The sequence below is a fragment of the Aquarana catesbeiana genome, linkage group LG01 (assembly GCF_042186555.1).
Source record: "Aquarana catesbeiana isolate 2022-GZ linkage group LG01, ASM4218655v1, whole genome shotgun sequence".
Taxonomy (NCBI): domain Eukaryota; kingdom Metazoa; phylum Chordata; class Amphibia; order Anura; family Ranidae; genus Aquarana; species Aquarana catesbeiana.
Genome location: NC_133324.1, coordinates 835498683 through 835525354, shown reverse-complemented (window position 1 = coordinate 835525354; position 26672 = coordinate 835498683). Strand labels below are relative to the sequence as shown.

The window sequence follows — 26672 nt, the reverse complement described above, 5'->3', positions numbered from 1 at the left end:
CTGGGATGCCGTTAAAGTTCATGTGCGTGTAAAGGCAGGTGTCCCAATACGTTTGACAATATAGTATATACACAAGCATGTGTGTTTGAGCTTTGGGGTGCACACCCTAATGCAATAGGCTGCGCACGCCTATGCGGTACCTTAGTAGCTACCTGGCCATACCCTACCTGTCAGGAGGAGGTCAGATTAGACAGCAGGAGCAGGGCCGATTCTGGTCGGCTGTGCGCTGCACTGGTTGCTAGAATCGCCTGCCACCCGGCGTCTAGAAACCAGTGACGTCAGAGGCCGTGACTGCCCCAGCATTCAGAACACTCAGCCTCCGCGCCTAGTCAATTAGCTCCAACTCCACCCACCCACCTCTTCCAAATTCCATCTTCTTCAGCGTGGCTCAGAGCCTGGGGGAAGGGAGCACGTCTGAAGAGAGCTGCCTGTGCCTGAGTGCGAGCTGAGCAGCTGTCCACAGTCCACCTGCACAGCACCTGCCTCTGCCTGAGGTGTTGCAGCCTGCCTGTCACGGTGTCCATGTTCTGGAGGCTGGACATTGAACCTCACCCTGTCCATTCTGCCACCAGTGAGTTCCCCATAGCAGTATTGTCTGCAGGAGTCCGAAACAAGTACTGTAAGTACACTGTCACACATCACAAGTTGTATGAGACATGAGAGCCTGAGAGGGACTTGCCTTGCCCAGCCCTGATTAACCACTTTAGCCCCGGAAGATTTGCCCCCTAATGACCAGGCCATTTTTTGCGATACAGCACTGCGTTACTTTAACTGACAATTGTGCAGTCGATCGATGATGTACCCAAACAAAATTGACATCCTTTTTTCACAAAAATAGAGCTTTCTTTTGGTGGTATTTGATCACCTCTGCGTTTTTTATTTTTTGCGCTATAAACAATTTTGAAAAAACCCAATATTTTTTACTTTTTGCTATGATAAATATCCCCCCCCCCCCAAAAAAAAAGTCTTCATCAGTTTAGGCCAATATGTATTCTGCTACAAATTCTGCTACAAAAAAAAAAAAATCACAATAAGCGTATATTGATTGGTTTGCGTAAAAGTTATAGTGTCTACAAAATAGGGAATAGATTTATGGCATTTTTAATCTAATTTTCTGATAAATTTAATTTTAGTTATAATGATATAAAATAATGCTTGTGGGGGCCTTTTGGTGTTTTTTTGGTAATTTTTTTCATTTCATTCTTGGGCCCAGGTAGCACAATGTGTTGGGTCGGCCCTGTTTGTATCCCCCTCCTATGAAATACATTTCAAGATAATTAATAATTATGTGACCATAGTGGTCATATATATTTGCCAATGGACAGCAGTTCCATTTCGAATGATGGCTTTATGTGGTCAGCATTTTCTTCTTCTGTACTGTATAATGTCCTCTTAAAGATTCTAGAGCAGAAGAAAATTATATTTTAATCCTGTTTTCTGACATTCCATTATACCCTTCTCTATCTGATAAAATTAAAAATGTATGCACTATGACATTTATGGGCCTTGAATTCCATCAAAATCCCATTCACAGCTGTGACTGTGGAGCCGAAATGAAGTAGCTGAGTCAGGGCGAGCAGTAAATCTTTGTGACCTGTCTGCAGCTCTAAGTAAAAACTTTGCACCTCAAAAAAGATTTTTCTGCATGAATATTTGGCATCAGACTGATTATAAAGTTTATATAGCTGAATTCCAGACAAATAGAAAAAGCACAGTTTGGTGCAGCTGCATAATCATTTAACCGGTTCAATACCGGGCATTTTCACCCCCTTCCTTCCCAGACCAATTTTTAGTTTTCAGCGCTGTCGCATTTTAAATGACAATTGCACGGTCGTGCGACGTTGTACCCAAAAAAAAATGGCCTCCTTTTTTCCCCACAAATAGAGCTTTCTTTTGGTGGTATTTGATCACCTCTGCGGTTTTTATTTTTTGCACTATAAACAAAAGAAGAGCGACAATTTTGAAAAAAACACAATATTTTTTACTTTTTGCTATAATAAATATCCCAATTTTTTTTTAAAAAACAAATTTTTTCCTCAGTTTCGGCCAATACGTATTCTTCTACATATTTTTGGTAAAAAAAAATCGCAATAAGCGTATATTGATTGGTTTGCGCAAAAGTTATAGCGTCTACAAAATACGGGATAGATTTATGGCATTTTAAAGAATTTTTTATTTATTTATTTTTTTTACTAGTAATAGCGGCGATCTGCGATTTTTTTTTTTCCGTGACTGCGACATTATGGCGGACACATCAGACACTTTTGACACATTTTTGGGACCATTCACATTTATACAGCGATCAATGCTATAAAATTGCATTGATTACTGTGTAAATGTGACAGGCAGGGAAGGGGTTAACCACTAGGGGGACACGAGGGGTTAAATGTGTTTCCTAGGAGAGTGATTCTAACTGTAGGGGGAGGGAACGCACAAGGGGAGGAGACCGATCAGTGTTCCTCTGTACTGGGAACACAGATCGGTCTCCTTTCAACTGACAGGACGTGGATCTGTGTGTTTAAACACACACAGATCCACGGTCCTGCTCGGTTAACGGGCAATCGCGGGTGCCCGGCGGCACACGCACCGGGTCCCGAGGAATGCCGCGCGCGCGCCCCCTAGTCGGCCGGGAAGCCCGGGACGTCATATGACGGCCACCCAGGATGGGAGATCCCATCTGTGGCCGTCATTTGACTATGGGCCGGTATTGAAGTGGTTAAATCTGAACTTTAGGCAGATATAAAGGACACAAATTAATACAGCTCTTAGTAAGCATTAATACATCATTAAATGCATTTTTTAAATACAAGCAGTGTAAGTTAGCTATATTTGACTTGTACAGCAGAGCTCAGACTGGGAAAAGAAGAAACCGCACAAGGTGGCAATTTGTTCATGTGCTGACAAGGAGCATGCTGATAGAAGGAAAAAGCAGAGTGAGGGAAAGATGAGCTCACCACTTTGTTGCTTCTTCTTTCACTGTCCATTTACAGGCTGGGATGGGTCAGTGACAACCTGGGCTCCGAGTTAAAGTGATTGTATAGGTTCTTTTTTTTATTTTAAATAACAAACATGTTATACTTACCTGCTCTGTGCAAGGGTTTTGCATAGAGCACCCCCGATCCTCCTCTTCTGGGGTGCCCTGGCGGTGCTCCTGGCTCCTCCTCTTCATTGGGTGCCCCCACAGAGAGCCGCTGTCCATGGGGGCACCCGTGCGGGTGTGCTCGTGAGTCCCGCTGCTGCGTCCATTGACACAGATAGCAGGACTTGGCCCCGCCCCCCGCTCTTGTGTCACTGGATTCAATCCAATGAGGACAGAGACAGCGTCTGGAGCCGCTGGGCTCGTGCTCCTGCTCGTCACTGGAATTAATGGGTTCAGGTAAGAAAAAGGGGGACCTCTGGGGGGCAGCTGCAGCACAGAAGGTTTTTCACCTTCATGCATAGAATGTATTAAGGTGAAAAACCTTGAGACTTTACAACCCCTTTAAGGTGGACCCAGACATGCGTCTAAATCTCCCTTGTCTCTGAAGACTGATGCACTTCCAGATCGCACTCCAGAGGCTACTAACGGGGTGAGGAAGTGCTGCGACACCTCCTCACCACCTGTTTTAACCCCATTTTTGTCGTCAATTAGGCCACATCTGCATGCATTGCACGTGGTTGCGGGGCATTTGTAGCACTTCCCCATTGACTTGCATGTGTAGCATTTTGCGGGCTTGCTGCCTGCTGATCACTACATGTCGGGTTATTTCAGCCACGATGGTAAAGCGAAGCATCATGTCAGTGACGTGTAAACCTCTCCTCCGCTGCCCATTGCAGCTTAAGGGGGGGAGCCTTTGGTCGGTGGCAAAATTGTGGCTCAACCGCACATTTTGGCCACCCGCCAACCGCAAGTCTAAACAAGGCCTAAGTTGGTTTAAAATGATGCTTTCAATCAGACTGAGAACATCTAGGGATGCAGAATAAGTACTGTGAGATACTGCTCTAGGTTGAAGTTTAATGTTGCAAAAAAACCCCCAAAAAACGCATTGTTTTATCTTTTATTAGGCTATTCATTTTTATTTTGCTTGTTTTGGGGGGCTGGAATTGTGCTTTAAAAATAAATATGTTTTGTTTACAAGTGGCATAGGTACCCTTATCTTAATATCAGCCCTTTGTAATACTTGGCATAGCAGCACTCTGAAAAAGAGAGGGCAACACTAGAAGCCATTAAGACTCTGCTGCTTACAGTAAACATGCTGACAGGAGGAAAAAGCAGACTAAAATAATGTGCCCTAGAGAGCCTACTTTGCTTTGTGTAATTTTACTTGGAACATGTTTTGATGCCTCACAGGCGATATGTGTGCTATATTTTATGCTGAAAATTGTACTACTATTGAAAACCATTTAATAAAAATCATTGAAAAGAAAAAAGCAAACTGAGCTGAGATGAAAACTTAGTAGTGTGTTTCTGCTGTGTTTTTGTACCCATATATACTGTATATAAAGATAGGGAGTAGGAAATAAGAATGCTGATGGCTTAAAATGTATTTTATGTGATTTGGTATTTACTTTGGTATTTTTTTTTTGTATCATATTGTAATGAATAAATGTATTATTTTTGATACTGCATACTTTTTCTCTGTTAGTTAAACTGGATGGACCTGTGCTTTTTTTCAACCAGATTACTTATGTAACAATGTAAGCTATTGACATAAATCATATTTGTCTGGGGCGGATTCACACTGATCTACTGTGCATTGGCCAGAGTGCAAAGTACTTGCGGTTTTCGTGGGGGGTTAGCTGCACATTCCTGTAGACTTCTATTATGCCTCTTAGTTTTGGTGCATTTTCTGAAAGTGCACCAAAACCGCTGGACATAATAGAAGTATATGGGAACGCACAGCTAACCCACATGAAAGCCGCAGGTGCACTGCGCTGCACCCGCACTGCAGCAAAAGCCTTGTGGGGCAGTGTGAAGCCGCCCTAAGACTCCACAAAATTATTTTGTGTTACATAGAAATTAGGCAGGCAGAAATTGGAAATTCTCAGACTATACTGTGGGCAAGACAGCCGCTATTCTGTAGATATGTAATATACTGCAGGTCAGAATGTACATTCAGTATTGACACTGATACTTTGATTAGTCAAGACAGAATATACATACCTTTTCTGCAGCCAATCCAATCCGGTCTCCAGCGGCGGATGCTGTGTGGAAGAGACAGCCGACAAAGGCTGGGAAATGCCAGGGAAGTGACGTCACCCATAGACTTACTATGGGGGTTCCGTTGTCGGCTGCCTCTCCTGCACCCACCTATGCAGAGAAGCCGCCAGTGACAGCTAAGCGTGGGACCTCACCAGATCAGCCGTAGAAAAGGTATGCATAGAGATTTTTGCTGTACAGGATTAGATAGATTAGTTTTTATCCTAGTACATATGGGCCGAATGTTGGGCAGCATCCGCTGGTTCAATAGAAACTGGCAGACATTCAGCTCGTGTGTACTGCAGTCGGTCTGACAGAAGCTGACCATTCAGACGGCTACTGTCGAAGGGGCATGACCAAGAAAGGTCTGCCCATCGACTTCCAATCAGTGCTTTCAGTAATCTGGCAAGGAGGCAGCCCCCCTGTCAAAACAAAATAGCACAGCAGGGGAGATCGCTGTACTAACGTCAAATAGTTAGTGCAGTGGCTCCTCCTGTGCTGTCAGTTTTTTTTTTCGTTCAGCCCTGATGGGTTAAATATAAAAAAAAAAACTACTAGTGTGTACTAGGCTTAAGAATGTGGCTGCCCGTAGATTTAGAGTTAGGTAAACGACAGCCATAGTTTTTTTAAATAGAGAAGGGAAAATTTAAATTTAGGTTAGATCTTTACAGTGGGGAAAATAATTATTTGATCCCCCGCAGATTGTGTACATTTCTCTACTTACAAAAAAATGAAGGAAGGGTCTATACATTTTATCATAGGTCCAATTTAAATGATAGACAGAATATCAACCAAAAATCCCCAAAAATTATATGATACAAATGTTATAAATTGAGTTCAGTGAGTAAAATAAGTATTTGATCCCCAAGCAAAACATGACTTAGTGATTGGTGGAGAAACCCTTGTTGGCAAGCACAGAGGTAACACGTTTCTTGTAGTTGGTAACTAGGTCTGCACACCTCTCAAGGAGAGATTTTGGTCTTTACAGATCTTCTTTAAATCCTTGAAGTTCCTTGGCTGTCACTTGGCAACTCGAAGTTTCAGCTCCCTCCATAAATTTTCTATAGGATTAAGGTCTGGAGACTGGCTAGGCCACTCCACAACCTTAATGTTATTCTTCCTGAGCCACTCCTTTGTTGCCTTGGCGGTATGTTTTGGGTCATTGTCATGCTGGAAGACCCATCCATACCCATCTTCAGTGTTCTGGCTGAGGCAAAAAGTTTCTCATCCAAGATTTTACAATACATGGCCCTGTCCATTGGCCCCTCAATGCGGCAAAGTCGGCCTATACCTTTAGAAGAGAAACAGCCCCAAATCATAATGTTTCCACCTCTGTGCTTGACTGTATGGATTGTGTTCTTGGGGTCATAGTCAGCATTTTTCTTCCTCCAAACACGGCAAGTTGATTTTGGGTTGATATTCTGTCTCTATCATTTAAAATACACCTATGATAAAAATTATAGAACCTTAATTTCTTTGTAAGTGGGCAAACTTAAAAAATCTGTAGGGGATCAAATAATTATTTTCCCCACTGTATATCTGTCTGTGACCTCAATTGTGGAAATTTTTCCTGACTTCATTTCTCTGTTATGCCCATCCACTGGCCATATGGTTATCACAAGGAAAGAAAAGTACAGATATCAATAGAAACACTGTCAGAGGTTCTAACCCTACTGAATGCTACTAAAAATGTGATTTGGTCTGTGCCACCACTTGGGATATTTACCATCACTTCCTGTTCCAGCAATAAAACATGACAGAGGCTCTACCCCCTCCAATTTACCATTAAATAAAAAGTTTTGGTTAAAATAGTGGTTTAAGCCATTGCAAAATAGGATAATAGGAAGATTAAGACCAATCTCAGTTGGGTATAGTAAAATTAAAGCAGTCATTAGAAAAAACAAACTCATTGCGCTTAACCCGGGTGATTAGGCTGTAAGGAAGATTGGTGCTGCAAACTGTGAATGAACAACTGCATACAGGACACTGGCACTCAGCAAGGGACTGCGGCAATAACTTTTATTGCAAACAGAGTAAAATATCCATTGGGTACAACTACTTTAATTCGAACATGTTTCAGCCAAAGAAGGTCTTGTTTATAGTCATATAAAAAAAACAGGTCAATATCCACGCTACTTAATAATGTTATGAGTACTAATATAAGCAGCCAGCACAATTTGTTGATCAGCAAAATAAAAGTCCACATGCAGCGCTAAATGAACAGTAGATCCAAGAAGGGAGAGTTAAAAAAACGGTCACCAGCTTCAATGTGTATGGTAAAGCACACCACTCCATGTGGAAATCCAATCTGCTTACTAGACAGCTGTAAAAAGTAGGCATATAATAGACAGACCAAGACCACAACTCCGTTTTCCAGCTATGAATAGTGGGTATGTAGAATCCAAGCCAGGAATCCAGCTAACATCAGGTACTCTCATACAGCCAAGTTTTCTTGAACTCCCATATGAGATGTTGAAACGTCCAACCAAACGGCCAGCAGTACCCAGTGAAAAGATAAGGCATCCAATAGTGAAGCCCGTATGATAGTATAAAAAATGTATTCATAGTAACTTACATATTAGTACAGGAAAATGCACATCATGATGTCCAAATGGCCGTGGCTCTCAGCATGCTAGCACTAGGCGGGCTGACACTAGCACACTTAGAGCCACGGCATTTGGACATCATGATGTGCGTTTTCCTGTACTAATATGTAAGTTACTATGAATAAAATTTATATATTATCATACGGCTTCACTATTGGCTGCCTTATCTTTTCACTTGGGCACCGCTGGCCGTTTGGTTGGATGTTTCAACATCTCATATGGGAGTTCAAGAAAACTTGGCTGTATGAGAGTATCTGATGTTAGCTGTATTCCTGGCTTGGATTCTACATACCCACTATTTATAGCTGGAGAACAGAGTTGTGGTCTTGGTTTGTTTATAGTATAGCTATGATTAAGGCCTCTTTTGGCTGAAACACGTTAGCAGAGCTGTACCTCATGGATTTTTTCTCTGTTTGCAATATAATTTATTACTGCTGTCCATGGCTGAGTGCCAGCTTCCATTATACATTTATTAACACAATACATTCATGACATTAGAACACCTTCATTCCTACCTATACACAAAATACGCACATATTAATCAATTCCGATACAAAACAGGCACTTTACACTTACAATAGTAAAAACAGGCATACATTAGGTGAACTTCCTTGAAGTTCAAAGATGCATATTGACTGGTCATAGTAAAGCTCAAACATTTATTACCTGGTTTTAATAAAATAGAGATAACTATTGATTGGTCACAATAAAAGAGAAGCACATATCACCGGATCATAATAAAACAAGGATCCACATTCAAGGGTTACAGTAAACTGGGACATACATTCAATGGGCCATAATAAAGCAGAGTCATACATTGACAAATTCTAGACAGGCATTGATTAGTAGTAATACATCAAAGGAATGCTTTGACTGAAGGAGTGACATACATTGACTGGTCTTCAAAATACAGAGACACACATTGACTAATTGTAGTACAACATAGATACTTAAGTTAATCATAATAAAGTAGAGGCATACACTAATTAGCCACATTAATAACACTGAATAATCACAGTAAAACGGAGCTATACATTGATTGGTCTTGGAAAACAGAGGCTTGCTTTTATCAGTATGGTTAAAACAGACACAGATGCATTTATATGAGATTGGGGTGACATTTTCTTATTCAGGCATGATTAAAAATAGGCTTTCGTCCTCATGGTAACATGCCCCCCCACTATGCACACTTTACCTAATAGGATCAAAGATGTACAAAGAATGGAACACTTGATGTTGAGAGTTCATAATACACTGGACAGATTTAATACTGTATTGAGTACAAGGGGCACCAATGTTTCAAAATCAGCGTTGACTCTTATTCAAGACCCTGCTATGACTGCGGGCACGGATTAAAAAAGTAACAAACAAAATCATGAAAAATAGATTACAGGGCCATTAAGTAGTGGATGTGTATGAATTATTTTTTGAGAATAAGAATATTGTTTAGTGTCACTTTAAAGAGGTTATAAACCCTCAAGGTTTTTTTTTTTACTTACCTGAACCCAAACGTTCCATCGAACGGGGACTAGCACAGCAGCTCCAGCCGCTGTCTTGGGTCCTCATTGGATAGATTAGAAAAAATAGACAAAAAACCTTATACAACCCCTTTGAGAAGCGGTCATGTGATCATCTAGTGCCAGGTCCCCCCCCCCCCGTGTACTTACTGGATGGGTACTTTTCAGGATGTCCGTGGAGGATCCAGAAGAGGGCTGACATCAGACTGAGGGGCGTTAAGAGGACCAGCCAGCAAGTATCGTGCTCCAGTTAAGTTCCTAGAAGCTGTTATTAGCATTTTTTCTGCTCCTAGAAGCTAAATAGTGTTATTCTATGTGTCCATACTTTAGGCTTTTAGAGTTTTTTTAGCTTCAGCATCTAGGAGCAGAAAAAAAAGGTTTTTGTAGAGTTTTTTGGAGCGTTTTTCCAGCAGAGAAAAACGCTAAATGCTATTAAAATGCTCCCAACAGCTTTTTAGATTTTTTTAAAAATAAATGCTAATAAATTGCCAATGCGCCTAAAAGCTTCTAAAAGCCACTAAAACGATACTAAAAGCCGGCACAGAAATGCTTTTATGAGCATTTTTCATTTATTATTTTTTGTTAAAAGGTAAACTTATCCTTTAATACCTGGATAGAAGGATAGGTTAGAGCAGTGTTTCTCAACTCCAGTTCTCAAGGCGCCCTAACAGGTCATGTTTTCAGGCTTTCCATTATTTTGCACAGGTGATTTGATCAGTTTCATTGTCTTAGTAATTACCACAGCTGTTTCATCTGAGGGAAATCCTAAAAACATGACCTGTTGGGGCGCCTTGAGGACTGGAGTTGAGAAACACTGGGTTAGAGGATGCTAGGATGTTTTTAAAGAACGCTAGAATGTGGAATGTTTTGATGTTTTAGTAAAATATATTTTTCTCTGTCACTTTCACTTGTTACTCTCCATCTCACAAAAATCTTTACCTGAACTCACACAGGTGCCTTTACAAACCACAAACAATACCATTAATGATGCAAATTTAGAATGAGTCACAATTTTGTGTGTTTTTTATTTTTTCCAAATAATCATAATTTGAGCCCAAAAAAATGTGATATGTGTACCAACATCAGAAATCAATATGTAATGTTCTACACTCTATATAGTGGGGACGGAAAGTATTCAGACCCCCTTAAATTTTTCACTCTTTGTTATATTGCAGCCGTTTGCTAAAATCATTTAAGTTCATTTTTTTTTCCTCATTAATTTATACACAGCACCTTATATTGACAGAAAAACACAGAATTGTTGACATTTTTGCAGATTTATTAAAAAAGAAAAACTGAAATATCACATGGTCCTAAGTATTCAGACCCTTTGCTGTAACACTCATATATTTAACTCAGGTGCTGTCCATTTCTTCTGATCATCCTTGAGATGGTTCTACACCTTCTTTTGAGTCCAGCTGTGTTTGATTATATTGATTGGATTTGATTAGGAAAGCCACACACCTGTCTATATAAGACCTTATAGCTCACAGTGCATGTCAGAACAAATGAGAATCATGAGGTCAAAGGAACTGCCTGAAAAGCTCAGAGACAGAATTGTGGCAAGGCACAGATCTGGTCAAGGTTACAAAAAAATTTCTGGTGCACTTAAGGTTCCTAAGAGCACAGTGGCCTCCATAATCCTTAAATGGAAGACGTTTAGGATGACCAGAACCCTTCCTAGAGCTGGCCGTCCGGCCAAACTGAGCTATCGGGGGAGAAGAGCCTTGGTGAGAGAGGTAAAGAAAAACCCAAAGATCACTGTGGCTGAGCTCCAGAGATGCAGTCGGGAGGTGGGAGAAAGTTGTAGAAAGTCAACCATCAACGCAGCCCTCCACCAGTTGGGGCTTTATGTCAGAGTGGCCCGACGGAAGCCTCTCCTCAGTGCAAGACACATGAGAGCCCGCATGGAGTTTGCTACAAAACACCTGAAGGATTCCAAGATGGTGAGAAATAAGATTCTTTGGTCTGATGAGACCGAGATAGAACTTTCTGGCCTTACTTCTAAGCAGTATGTGTGAAGAAAACCAGGCACTGCTCATCACCTGTCCAATACAGTCCCAACAGTGAAGCATGGTGGTGACAGCATCATGCTGTGGGGGTGTTTTTCAGCTGCAGGGACAGAACGACTCTTTGAAATCGAGGGAAAGATGAATGCCAGCCAGAGCCCTGACTTAAACCCAATTGAGCAACTCTGTAGAGACCTAAAAATGGCTGTCCACCAACGTTTACAATCCAACCTGACAGAACTGGAGAGGATCTGAAAGAAGGAATGGCAGAGGATCCCCAAATCCAAGTGTGAAAAACTTGTTGCATCTTTCCCAAAAAGACTCATGGCTGTATTAGATCAAAAGGGTGCTTCTACTAAATACTGAGTAAAGGGTCTGAATACTTAGGAAAATGTGATCTTTCAGTATTTCTTTTTAAATAAATCTGCAAAAATGTCAACAATTCTGTTTTTCTGTCAATATGGGGTGCTGTGTGTACATTAATGAGGAAAAAAATGAACTTAAATGATTTTAGCAAATGGCTGCAATATAACTAAGAGTGAAAAATTTAAGGCGGTCTAAATACTTTCCGTCCCCACTGTATATATGGCTTGTTTCACACTTGGGTGACCTTTCCAGCAAATTTGGACCTCTGAGTTGCATGACAAGTTGTACCCCATGATTCTCAATGATAACCATTCATATCTGTGCAACTTCAAGTCGCACCAACTTCAAAGTTGTCTCTGTACTACTTTGGTGTGACTTTCATGCGACTTGAGGTATATAGGTCGCTATATTACAAAGGCATTCCCAGAAGTTGGGGCCAAGTTGCAGCGGCAAAGTGGCAGCAAAATAGTGTGACTTTCAGGTTGCAGCAGTGTGAATGAGATTCATAGATAACACCTTTGAATTTGGCCCTATTGTCACTTGTGCATCTACCTTGGTTTGACTTTGATGCGATTTGAGGTCCATACACCACAAGATTATACAGGCATTTCTTCAAGTCATGGCAAAGCTGTGCAATTTTAAGGTCGCACAAGTGCAAATGGGGCCTAATTCAAAGGTGTTATCAATTAATCTCATTAGGTTACTTTCACACTTGGGTGACTTTTCAAGCAGCTTTTGACCACAGAGTCGCATGAAAAGTTGCCCCCCATGATTTCCATTCATATCTATGCAACTTCACCCATGTTCACATAGCTCTGAATCGACATGTCAAATTGCAGGCCAAATCAGCGCCTATTGACGGCAATGGAACTGTCGGAATTGTTGCGACGCCGCACAGATTCCCAAGGTAGTTCCTGTACTACTTTGGGCGACTTCAGGGGGCAATTTCTTACCACCCAACTTTTTTGAGATGGGCATAAGGGACACCTATTAGCAAAAGTATGTAGGCTTAGGATACACCCCCTAAAACACCTTCTTAAAGGAGAATTATTCAAAAAAAAATATTAGTTAACCCCCAAGTGCTTTTTGTACCAATAATATTCCTTTAGATTGGCTTTGGAAATTTACAGACAAAGCAGTTGGAAATTGGATGACAGGTTTAGCGCTAGGAAACCCTTTTTGAAAGATAAGAAGTGCATTTTATATACAACTATACAGATCAAAACAAAATAAGGGACAAATAAGGAGGACAGAGGGACTTTCTTCCAAATCAGGGACAGTTGGGACCTATGCGATTTCACTAGACATCTGTGCAGGAAACTGCACTGATGTCTCTGAAGTCGCTCACAAAGTCGGGCTGAGGCCCCTTTCAAACTTGTGCGACTTTTCCTGCGACTTTGTACATCAGAGTCGCATGACAAGTCATACCCTATGATTTTCAATGAGTACCATTCTTATCTGTGTGACTTCAAGTCACACCGACTTCAAAGTAGTCCCTGTACTACATTGGTACGACTTTGATGCTAGTTGAGGTCCATAAACCTCAAGTTTACACAGGCAATTGCGGCAAAATTGCAGCTGCAAAATCACGGGAAAATTTAGTGACTTTTTTGAATTTTGCAACTCCTGCGTCCATAGACAGAACACCTCTGTACCACTCACCATACCTCTGTATCCACAGAAAACCTCTGTACCCCCCCAGCACACCTCTGCACTCCCGAAAGCTTGCACACCCCCCAGCATGCCTCTGTACACCCAAGCAAACTCCCCCCCCCCCACCATGATGCTGTAGCTCCCAGCATGCCTCTGTACCCCCCAGCATACCTCCATACCCACTAGCGCACCTCTGTACCCTTTTGCATACTTCCATACCCCCAGCACATCTATGTACTACCCTGTATATCTGTGCACCCCATGCCTCCATACCCCCCAGCACATCTTTGTATTTCCCTCTTAAAACACACACATGTGCACACACACTTATATCTTTCAGCATCCTCTGTATCCCTCCACCACCAGCACATCTCTGCAACATATTTAACACCCCATCACCCATAGCTCCCAATTGTCCCTGATTTCAAGATTGTCCCTAATTTGGAACAAAGTCCCTCTGTCTCTCTTTTCTCCTTATTTGTCCCTCATTTGTAAAGGAATAGTAGTGGTAAAAAAAAGCACTTGGGGGTTTAACTAATATTTTTTTTAAAATAATTCTGCTTTAAGGGGCGTGGCAGGGTGTGTCCCATGCCTACATAGTTTTGATAATAGGTGTCCCTCGTTCCCATGATAGGTATGATCACCACCCACCTCTGCAGTCGCCGATCCACTCCAATTCTCATGCTATTCTCAGGTGGCGGCCTAGTACACTGAGGGCAGAGCCTACACAGAACCTCTATAGCTGCCTTAAAGCAGTATTAAACCCAAAAGCAAACATTATTATATTTCAGCTTACCAGTTCTTAGATTTTTTTTCTTTTTTCTATTTCATCTGGCCAGTACATCTGTTGTTTTTCATAACAAGCTCTTTTGCAGATGTATCAAGTTACAGGGATGAGACAAACCATTTAGCACTGACAGCATACAAAGACCAGCTTTAATTTATTTATGTAAAACCTGTTTGCTGTAACTGCTTATAAAATATTAGCTGGAGTTTGGCTTCAATTTGTTAGTGTATTTAAATCTACTAGTTCATCTAACACCCCCTCCCCCAGACTGACAATGCTGCTGTCCAAATGTGCTCCCTGTGCTTATTCATCCAGAGTGGGAGCACTCTAATACAGAAGGTGTGTTACTGGCCAGATCACCAAGTGAAAACAGAGGGGAAAAAAGTCTAAAAAAAAGCAAACTAGTGCAGCCACTACATCAAATGATTGTTAATCTGCAATATATTATATTTTGGGTTGTGGGTTTAATACTACTTTAAGCTTTCAGTCACTCGGCTTGTCTACTAAAGCCAGTGCCTGCCCGTCTCCCTGTTCCACTGCATAGCATGAGCTGCTGGCCTGAGGTGCAGAGGGAGGTTCTGGGCACCACAGCTGCCAATCAATACGTGCAACAACACTGGTGAGCCTCATGCTGTGTTCGCAGGACAAAGCTCAGGATGCAGCTATTGCAGAACAATTACAGCGGAAGTAAACCCATCCATAAAACAGTTTCATTTCCGGCTCATGCCAGAAATGTAACACTCCCATTGGTTGTGCTCTCAACCAAACTGTCAAACCATCCAATGGCTGGTGTCATAACTGATCACATGTGCAGCATCATGGCAATTGTAGAATGAACAGAGACAAAGATGGCAGCTTCCTTGGCTGAAAACGATAGAGGGGTTACCTACACTTTAAGGTAGAAGTGTGACTGTCCCAGCAAATCTGTGACTGTTGGCAATTATTCACATATTATTGTTAAAGTTCCGCTTTAAGGACTTGTCCCCTGCTCCTCTTGAACAATTGACACTTTTGAGGATTTTGACAGGTACCCACTTCCGTTCCAAGAACTCAGAAACAAAAGTTCTCCTCCCTACCCCCTGTGGTCTTTTCTGGGACACTAACAGGTCCTAGAAGACTGCATCCACCACTCACGATGTGCAGCGCAACTCGCGCATGCGCAGCGGGCACCCGGCCCTGAAGCCGCAAGCTGTCACAGCCGGGTGCCCATAGTGAAGATGCCGGTGTTGGGGACTGAAGACAACAGGTAAGACCGACTGGGGTGAGCACACTGCTGGATCGTGGGGCAAGGTGAGTGGCTGTTTTTTGAAAGTCAGCAGCTACAGTTTTTGTAGCTGCTGACTTATTTTTTTCACAAGTGGCTGGAACTCCACTTTAATAATACTTTTTTTTGTATTTGGATATATAGTTGTCAGACTTGAGTTGGTGTGGTGTGACCCTGCTTTGTACTTTCCGTGGTGCTGATCACTTGTAACTGCTGACCTCCCTGTGAAAAGTTGCTAGTTGCTTGGCTGAATTTGGCTTCAATACTTTTAAGTCACAGACTCCAAATATAAAAAATGAGTGTCAGAAAAGAATCAGAACTCCTTATCTTTATGTTGAAATAGTCACACTAATTCAGGAGATCAGAGGCACCCTCATTGCTATTTAGAAATGTATAGAGAAAACTAGAAAGGGTGATTTGTATGGTGCCACAAATATAACAACCATTTGATAAAAAGTATGATACATTTTATTAATCAAGAAAAAAATAAAAAATGTTGACTCTCACATACAAATAAACATTAAAACATTAAATCTAGTCCCTTTTTGCTGCATTTGTTTTTGTTGTCTCTCTTTTTTGAGGTATTTTAGCAAGTTCTCCTAGATTGTAATCTCTAACGAGCAGGGCCCTCTGATTCCTCCTGTATTGAACTGTATTGTACTTGTACTGTCTGCCCTAATGGTGTAAAGCGCTGCGTAAACTGTCGGCGCTATATAAATCCTGTATTATAATAATAATAATAATAATAAAGTTTCTGGGAGGGATTGACCCTCATTGCTGCATTGTTATATCTAATTTGGGATTGATCTCGTCTTCTTTGGTGCCACCCTGCGATCCCCATTGTTGGACTTGATGCTCCACTTTCTGCTCCCCTTTTGTGAACAAACTGGACTTTGATCAATTTATTTATCACATATCTGTACATGATAGGTGAGTTTCACCATTACTGCACATTACTATATGTGAGTTCCACTACTGCCATAGCTTGTATAAGTGTCTAATTTCTCTTTTATTAGAGCTTATCTGTATATTACAAATTATAATAAATTGTTGTTGTTGTTTGATATCTTATACTCTGTTTTTTTTGTATTTCCTTGTAGCCAATATATTGCCTTACAGCTCCTGAAGAAGCAATTAGCGAAACATGTTGATCTTGTTTATATTTCCTTGTAGCCAATACATTGCCTTACAGCTCCTGAAGAAGCAATTAGCAAAACATGTTGAGCAAACAGACATTTATATAGCTTTATTAAGCTCTTTATGCACTGTATTGCTCATTATCATCCCGTGATAGTTTTATAATGTTTATTTGTATGTGAGAGTCAACATTTGTTTACTCTTTTTTATTTTTTCTTGATTAATAAAATGTTTCATACTTTTTATCAAATGGTTCTTATATTTGTGGCACCATAAAAATCCCCCCTTTCCAGTTTTCTCTATACATTCCTTATCTTTATACTTTTTCCAGGTCATTGACTCAGAAAGCATTGAAGCCAAAGCAAAACCACGAAAGCCAGGGAACTAACATGCTTAAAAGTAATGATCAGCAATAGAAGCAAACATGTTTTTAAAATGGAAGGTGTACTTTGAAACTGTGTTTATGAACATTCAATCATTTAAATATTCTTAACAAGTACTAAATGAGGTTTAAAACAATTCCTTACTGACCCTTGTTGCCACAGGCATGTATCTTTAAACCTCTGGGAGAATACTGTTTTTTGGTCATATGCAAATGTTTTCTGTTTTACCCTTTTCATCTACAGTGTTGTTATGGTTCCATGAAAACATATTATTAATTTGGTAAACAAAATGTGTGATCTTTGTGTCATTTACTTTCAAAAATGATCATGCTACTTAAATGTAAATGATGTAATCTTGTGTTTTAGGCTTCGTGTATTTCATCGATCAAAGAAATACAGAGCGTTTGAAGAAATCTGGATCCAAACAGCACAAATCACTCAATGGAGCCACTGTCAAAAGTGACCACTGTAAACTTTACAGGGGGCAGCTCAACCTGGTCGACTGAAAAGGTAAATTATCCTGACCAGGTATTCTTCGATGCTGCCAGAATATTCCAGCATATTTATCGGAAGAAACCTCCAGACAAGATCCTGGTCAGCTATGGCAGTGACTCTGGGATTCCTTTACCAGATTTCAAACATGAAAGATATCAGCGCTGGTCCTATGAGCTAGCTTTTAATGCTCTGAAATGTAAGTAAAGTAATTACATAAACATTCTACATTATTAGAATAAACACACTATGAAAGCTTAAAGTTCATAAACTTTTAGGACCCACCAATATGTAGTGCACTGCAGAGCATTAAAGTGGTTGTAAACCCTGCACTACCACTTTTACCTACAGGTAAGCCTATAATAAGGCTTTCCTGTAGGTACCGTGAATATCTCTTAGCTGTGCCGTGACTGTCTGCTCCCACACATGACGTCATCACGGCTCTGGCCAATCAAACGCGAACCCGGAAATAACTCCAGGAGACATGTCGCTGGTCACGGCGGTGTATGGGGACCGCTGCAACAGCTTCGATCTAAGGTAAGTATTTCACAATGAGCTAGTATGCGATGCATACTAGCTCATTGTGCCTTTGTCTTACTGGTTGTTTTTTTGTTTTTGTTTTTTGGAGAGTTTACAATCACTTTAGGATGTGTTATCCCCTTGTTAAGGCAGCCTATTAAAATGCACCACAACACAGTATAAATCAGACATACCCCATTTTCTCAAATACAGTGTACCACAATGCACCGATACCGGTGGGGGGTGGGGGGATTGGGGGTTGGGGAGTTATTTACTAAAACCACAGGGTGCAAAATCTGGTGCAGCTCTGCATAGAGACCAGTCATCTTCCAGGTCTTATTGTCAAATCTTAATTGAACAAGCTGAAGTTAAAAGCTGATTGGTTACCATGCACAGCTGCACCATATTCTGAGTGCATCAAGTTTTTGTAAATCTCCCCCCTCTCTCCCCCTATGTGTTGTGTTGAGCTGCAAGTGCATTCTATGAATGTGTTAGGGTGCCATTAAAAATTAATAGACGAATAGATGTATTGCCATGCATTGCAGTGTCCATTTTACCATACGTTACTGTAATGCATACAGTGGTGAAAATAATTATTTGATCCCCTGCAGATTTGGTACATTTGCCCACTTACGAAGAAATGAAGGGTCTATCATTTTTTTCATAGGTGTGATTTAAATTATAGAGACAGAATATCAACCAAAAATCCAGAAAAAAACATATGATATAAATGTTATAAATTGCAGTTCAGTGAGTAAAATAAGTACTTCCCCAAGCAAAACATGACTTTGTACTTGGTGGAGAAACCCTTGTTGGCAAGCACAGAGGTAAGACGTTCCTTTTAGTTGGTGACCAGGTTTGCACACATCTCAGGAGGGATTTTGGTCCACTCTTCTTTACAGATCTTCTCTAAATCCATAAGGTTTCTTGACTGTCGCATGGCAACTCAACGTTTCAGCTCCCTCTATAAATTTTCTATAGGATTAAGGTGTGGAGACTACAATGCAGTCTCCATAATCATCCATGCATGTCCCCCCCCTATATTATATGGTGGTTTGGTATTTTGGCCAGGTTTTCTTGCCATACAAACTTTATATATTATCGCATTTCTGGGTTCGAGTCAGTTTGGGCTGGTTGGCTGGGTTGGTGATTAGTGCCCATGTGCTGTCCATCCTCAGGGGTGCTGCAATCTGATCCGGTGTCTATCCACCTCCCCACTCTCCTCCGGCCTGTTGGCTGGAGGTGGGGGATCGGGCTGGTCTGTCCGCTATGCATTGGCGCCACGCAACCGCCCCAAGCGTGTGACACCCTGCTGGGCATCACATTGCCGGCGTGTGTTCATCGACCTTTGACTGACATTGTGAGGAGATGCCCAACCCTCGGAGGGCAGTTTAGGCCTCTGTAGCAAGGACGCTTCCCACTCACCGTCATGTCCGTGTGACATTGGGCAGGATGCAGGCCTTACAGGGAGTATTTAACACGCTCACTTGGCAGGACACTGCCTTGTGCAGCTCACCATGCACACACTTTCATCCTGGCTCCGTATCCCAGCCTTGTTAATTCAAGGTCCTTTCACTGTGGGTTTTCTTCATCCCTATGCCTGCAAAACTCGATTGAACTGTTCAATCTTGGGTTAGTTCTGGTATATGGCATACCACATTACTATACTCTCTATCTCACAGCCTTTTTCTACTTTATGGTCATGGTTCTGGGCCTTAAGTCCATTTTCACATTTCATTGATTTCCACTCCACTTCATTTGGTTATGGGTGCGTCCTATCTTCTTGCTTTATACACTATCATTTATAGTTACACATTATGCATTTTTACCCACAGATATTGGAGCCCATTCTCATTGTCACCTGGACTTTTTCTTTGGGGACTTAGGTGCTCCCTGTTTCCTCCTGCGCCCGATAACTCAGCTCCCGTGTAGGACATTTCTAGTGGTCCTCGCCATCTAGCTGCACATACCAGGCTGACGTAAGTAGCCAGGGATGCTATTTGTCCTCTGCTTCAACCATCCCCCTTTCTCTGGGTCCACTATTTGAATACTGTTAGATATATTATATTTATTTTATGTTTTATTATAGACTTATGCAGCATCTGCCCCTGAAGAGTGGATATTACCTCACGAAATGCATCAGTTGTACTATATTGTAACACTGTATTTCAATGTTGTGGTATGTTGCCCCATTGATGTGCTGATATGGAGGACATTTTTATTTGTTTATTTTTACCATGCAATATGTTATGAAAATATGTTTTACATGTTTCCATCCATGTATGATACTACAATTTCGTCATTCGTGGTTGTAGAGAAATACAACATATTTTTTCTACCTTGACTGCTTGCTGGTTCTGACTTTATGCCTCATTCAAAGTCCCAAACATTTTTTTCCATACAAGGTCTGGAGACTGGCTAGACCACTCCATGACCTTAACCGGTTCAATACAGGGCATTTTCACCCCCTTCCTTCCCAGGCCAATTTTTAGTTTTCAGCACTGTTGCACTTTAAACGACAATTGCGCGGTCGTGCGACGTTGTACCCAAAAAAAATTGACGTCCTTTTTTTCCCCACAAATAGAGCTTTCTTTTGGTGGTATTTGATCACCTCTGCAGTTTTTATTTTTTGCGCTATAAACAAAAGAAGAGCGACAATTTTGAAAAAAACACAATATTTTTTACTTTTTGCTATAATAAATATCCCAATTTTTTTTTAAAAAAACGAATTTTTTCCTCAGTTTCGGCCGATACGTATTCTTCTAAATATTTTTGGTAAAAAAAATCGCAATAAGCGTATATTGATTGGTTTGCGCAAAAGTTATAGCGTCTACAAAATACGGGATAGATTTATGGCATTTTTAAAAAAAAATGATTTATTTTTTTTACTAGTAATAGCGGCGATCGCGATTTTTTTTCGTGACTGCGACATTATGGCGGACACATCGGACACTTTTGACACATTTTTGGGACCATTCACATTTATACAGCGATCAATGCTATAAAATTGCATTGATTACTGTGTAAATGTGACAGGCAGTGAAGGGGTTAACCACTAGGGGGACACAAGGGGTTAAATATGTTTCCTAAGGGAGTGTTTCTAACTGTAGGGGGCAGGGACGTACAAGGGGAGGAGACCGATCAGTGTTCCGCTGTACTAGGAACACAGATCGCTCTCCTCACAACTGACAGGACGTGGATCTGTGTGTTTACACACACAGATTCCCGGTCCGGCCCGGTTAACGGGCAATTACGGGTGCCCGGCGGACATCGCGGCCGCCGGGCACACGCACCGGGTCCCGAGCAACGCGGCGGGCGCGCGCCCCCGGCGGCGCGCGCACGCCCCCTAGATGGCCGGGAATCCCAGGCCTTCATATGATGTCCACCCAGGATGGGAGATCCCATCTGTGGACGTCATATTACTATGGCTGGGTAGGAAAGTGGTTAATGTGCTTCATTCTTGAGCCACTCTTTTGTTGCCTTGGTGGTATGTTTTGGGTCATTGTTATACTGGAAGACCCATCCACAACCCAATTTCAGTGTTCTGGCTGAGGGAAGAAGGTTCTCATCCAAAATTTTACGATACATGGCCCCGTCCATTGGACCCTCAATGCGGCAAAGTTGGCCTGTACCTTTAGCAGAGAAACAGCCCCAAAGCATAATGTTTCCACCTCCGTGCTTGACTGTAGGGATAGTGTTCTTAGGGTCATAGTCAGCATTTTTCTTCCTCCAAACACGGCGAGTCAAGTTAATGCCAAAGACCTCAATTTTGGTCTCATCTGAGCACTTTCTCCCAATACTTCTCTGAATCATTTAGATGTTCATTGGCAAACTTCAGACAGGCCTGTATATGTGCCTTCTTGAGGAGAGGGGCCTTGTTGGCGCTACAGGATTTCAATCCATGGCGGCATATTGTGTTACTAATGGTTTGTTTGGTAACTGTGGTCCCAACTGGCTTGAGATCATTCACAAGCTCCTCCCATGTAGTTCTGGGCTGATCCCTCACTTTTCTTATGATCATCCTTACCCCATGAGGCGAAACCTTACATGGAGCTCCAGACCGAGGGAGATTGATGGTTGTTTTGTATTTCTTCCATTTGCGAATATTCGCTCCAACAGTTGTCTCCTTCTCACCAAGCTTCTTGCTGATGGTCTTGTAGCCCATCCCAGCCTTGTGCAAGTCTACAATCTTGTCCCTGACATTCTTTGACAACTCTTTGGTCTTGCCCGTGATGGTGGGTTTGAATTGAAGAAAGAGATTCCGTGGACAGGTGTCTTTTATACACATAATGAGTTGTTGTTAGGAGCACCTTATTAAATTGACACATGAGCACATACTGTAGCCAGTCTCTGGGAGACAGAATTATTGTTGGTTGGTAGGGGATCAAATACTTATTTTACTTACTGAACTGAAACTCAATTTATAACATTTGTATCGTGTTTTTTTTTCTGGATTTTTGGTTGATATTCTGTCTCTATCATTTAAAATACACCTATGATAACAATTCTAGACCCTTCATTTCTTTGTAAGTGGGCAAACATACAAAATCTGCAGGGGGTCATCGTATATATTTTTTTCCCTCTGTAGATGTGAATAATCCTTTATGGATTGTTTTTGTTCATTTGCGTTTTTAGTGCAGATATTGTGGTAAAGGTTCTCCTCCGCTAATAATTTGTCCCGTTATATAGCAGCTCCAGAATTTGTGTAGTTCATTTATGTCAATTTGCCAAGGTGCATGAAATGTTCAGCACAATTTAATCACAAATGGTAGGATTACATCAGATTTGAGGTTTAGGGTTAGGTTTAACGGTTAGACTGAATTTTAGAATTTTAGTCCCTGCATCTAAAAGTGCTATCTATAGCCTAAAGATCTGTAGGAGTAAAACGCAAGATATGTACAGCAAGTACTGGCTTCAAATCCCATTGTCTAGATGAAGATATTGTCACTCAGCTTTCTCATAAGACACTAGATAATCTAAGGATCCCAAATCTTACCAGAATGTGTATTTTGGTAAGATTTGGAATTTTCAGATTTGCTTGAATCCCACAGCGTTGTATGGTGTCACCTTGGCCTAGGCAAACAGACTAGAAGCTTGGGTCTGTGGTAAGTATCAATTGCTTTTTTCTTCCAAGATTTTTTTTTAGGATTTAGGTAGCAATTATATTAGAGGTTAGTTCATTTTAATGAAAGGTCTGCTTTAAATTAAGGTTAAACTGGAACACCACATACCATTTTTGTATAGGAGGAAAATGTCAGGTTTTTATTGCTGTGTTCGCTTTGGAGAGATTCCTTCTTCTCAAATTAACCCTTTCTCAATTTACCCAGAAATGTATGAAAGAAAGGTTTTGAAAGGACACCTTTAAGGGCTTGTTCTTGAAGGTGCATGTTCTGTAGCTGTCATCTCGGTCTGTCTACTTTGTCTTTGTGCTGGAACAAATATGCAGCCAGTAAAGGACTAGGACATCTGATATGCACATGCTTTTTACATGTAATTGACATAGAAAGTCATGAAGGAAAGATTAGGATGAGGGTTGCCGAGCTTGCACCTTCAAAAGTAAGTCAACAGTGGCAGTGTCCATGGCCCATTTGTATTTTGGCAGGATCCTTAATGTATTGTTATCAAGGATTAGGTTGAGGTAAGGGTTAGATGTAGGGGTCTGTGTAGAGTTCCCAGTTAGGTTTAGTGATTGGGATGAGGATGAGGGTTGCAGAGCTTGCCCCTTCAAAAGTAAGTCAATAGTGGCAGTTCCCATTTTTGTTTTTGGCAGGTTCTTTAATGGATTGTTGTTAAGGATTAGGTTGAGGTAAGGGTTAGATGTAGGGGTCTGCATAGAGTTCCCAGCTAGGTTTAGTGATTGGGTTCAAGTTAAGGGTTAGGTTCATAGTTCATAAGTAGACTGAAGCCTGGTATACACTATCAGTTTTTATTTCATTCAACCCAGCAGGCTGAATGAGAAAAAACCTGAATAGCTCGGGAGGAGCCAATGTACTAACTATCCGATGTTAATACAACAATTTTCCCACTGAGCTATTGTGTTCTGAGAGGGGAACTGCCCCAGTCAGCGCTCTCAGCCATTGGCTGAGAGCACTAATCGGATGCCAATCGGCAGACCTCTTTTTGTAATGACCCTTTGACAGTAGCCGGATGTTCGTCTGGCTTCTGTTGGACTGGCTGCTGTACACACTGCCCGAATGTCGGGCGGTTTCTTTTGAACAGGCTGAAGCTGCCCGATAATCGGCCGTGTGTATGGGGCATTAGTAACCTAGTTCCAGTTTTTGGGTGTTATACATGTGCACCAAAGTAAGCCATGTATAACTGCATGTTGAATGCTGGGCAACTACCAAAAAAATGTATGTTTGTACACTTGTGTGATGTATGTTGGCCCTTTTCATATTGGAATGTTAATAAATGTGTTCACAGTTATTTGAACTTGAAAGGCAAGCAGGCTTTATTTGCTGGTTTCATGTGTTCATTAACACATGGGACTATTCATACTTCTGATAGGTAAACACCCCAAGAAACCACTACAAAGAACTGTATGTTCGAATTGAACTGGCAATATAGATTGGGAAACAAGTATAGTTCTTCAATTTTGCACATATTTACACAGTTAATGAATCAATTTCTGTTTACATAGATCAGGGGTAGGCAACCTTTGAGCACAGTGTGCTGAAAAATGCTTTCAAAGAAATTGAGCGTGCCGATTTTATAACAAAAAAATGTAATCTACACATTCTCAATCACGAAAAGGATTTTTTATAAAGTAAATGCTGTAAACTACTTTAGTAGTGAGAAATTAACATCCTGCACTCTCATGCCTCAGATTAGCCCCAATTCCTGCAACTCCACACCTCAGATGAGCCATTCATTCACCTTCACACCTCAGATCACTGTCCCCCTTGCAAATCTGTTTCACCACTGTACCCCCCTGCTCATCTGCCCCACCACTGTAATACCCTGCACATCTGCCCCACCACTGTACTACCCTGCACATCTGCCTAACCACTGTACTACCCTGCACATCTGCCCCACCACTGTACCCCCTGCTCATCTGCTCCACCACTGTAACCCCCCTGCTCATCTGCCCCACCACTGTAACCCCCCTGCTCATCTGCCCCACCAATGTTCCCCGTTTTTCATCTGCCCCACCACTGTACTACCCTGCTCATCTGCCCCACCAATGTACCCCCTTTCTCATCTGCCCCACCAATGTACCCCCTTTCTCATCTGCCCCACCAATGTACCCCCTTTCTCATCTGCCCCACCATTGTAACCCCCTTTCTCATCTGCCCCACCACTGTAACCCCCTGCACATCTGCCCACCTCTGTACCACCCTGCTCATCTGCTCCACCACTGTACCACCCTGCTTATCTGTCCCACCACTATACCACTCTGCTCATCTGTACCACCCTGCTCATCTGCCCCACCAATGTTGCCCATTTTTCATCTGCCCCGCCACTGTACCTCCTTGCACATCTGCTCCACCGCCGTACCCCGATGCTCTTCTGTCTCACCATTGAACCATCTTCTCATCTGTCCTAACACTGCATTTATCTGCTCATCTGCCCCGCCACTGTAACCCTCTTTCTGATCTGCCCTACCACTGTACCTCCTGCACATCTGTCCCACCACTGTACCCCCATGCTTCTCTGCCCCACCGCTTTAACCCCCTGCTCATCTGTCCTACCAATGTACCTCCTTTCTCCTCTGCCCCAACACTGAACTCCCCCTGCTCATCTTTCCCACCACTGTAACCCCCTTCTCATCTAGCCCAACATTGAACCCCCCGCTCATCTGGCCCACCACTGTAATACCCTGCTCATCTGCCGCATCACTGTACCACCCTGCTTTTCTGTCCCACCGCTGAACCCCCTTCTCATCCCTCCTACACATCTGCTCCACCACTGTACCCCCTTTTCTCATCTGCCCCACCACTGTACCTCCCTGCACATCTGCTCCACCACCGTATCCCCATGCTCTTCTGTCTCACTACTGAATCACCTTCTCATCTGTCCTAACACTGAACCCATCTGCTCATCTGCCCCACCACTGTAACCCCCTTTCTCATCTGCCCCACCACTGTAACCCCCTGCACATCTGCCCACCTCTGTACCACCCTGCTCATCTGCCCCACCACTGTACCACCCTGCTTATCTGTCCCACCACTATACCACTCTGCTCATCTGTACCACCCTGCTCATCTGCCCCACCAATGTTGCCCATTTTTCATCTGCCCCGCCACTGTACCTCCCTGCACATCTGCTCCACCGCCGTACCCCGATGCTCTTCTGCCTCACCACTGAACCATCTTCTCATCTGTCCTAACACTGCACTTATCTGCTCATCTGCCCCGCCACTGTAACCCTCTTTCTGATCTGCCCTACCACTGTACCTCCTGCACATCTGTCCCACCACTGTACCCCTGCTCTTCTGCCCCACCACTGTAACCCAAAGCTCATGTGTTCCACCAATGTACCTCCTTTCTCCTCTGCACCCCCTGCACATCTGCCCCATCTCTGTACCCCCATGCTTCTCTGCCCCACCGCTTTAACCCCCTGCTCATCTGTCCTACCAATGTACATCCTTTCTCCTCTGCCCCAACACTGAACTCCCCCTGCTCATCTTTCCCACCACTGTAACCCCCTTCTCATCTAGCCCAACACTGAACCCCCCGCTCATCTGCCCCACCACTGTAATACCCTGCTCATCTGCCGCATCACTGTACCCCCCTGCTTTTCTGTCCCACCGCTGAACCC

The 26672-nt window shown here is 42.3% G+C and overlaps 1 protein-coding gene across 1 annotated transcript in view; it reads left to right on the top strand.

Moving 5' to 3' along the window:
* Window positions 1-26672, top strand: part of NSUN7 (NOP2/Sun RNA methyltransferase family member 7) — a 164597-nt gene that overhangs the window by 41681 nt on the left and 96244 nt on the right. The window contains exon 2 of the mRNA XM_073608536.1: window positions 17268-17592. Coding sequence (XP_073464637.1) covers window positions 17343-17592 — 250 coding nt within the window. The 5' untranslated portion in view covers window positions 17268-17342. The remainder of the gene's footprint in view (window positions 1-17267; window positions 17593-26672) is intronic.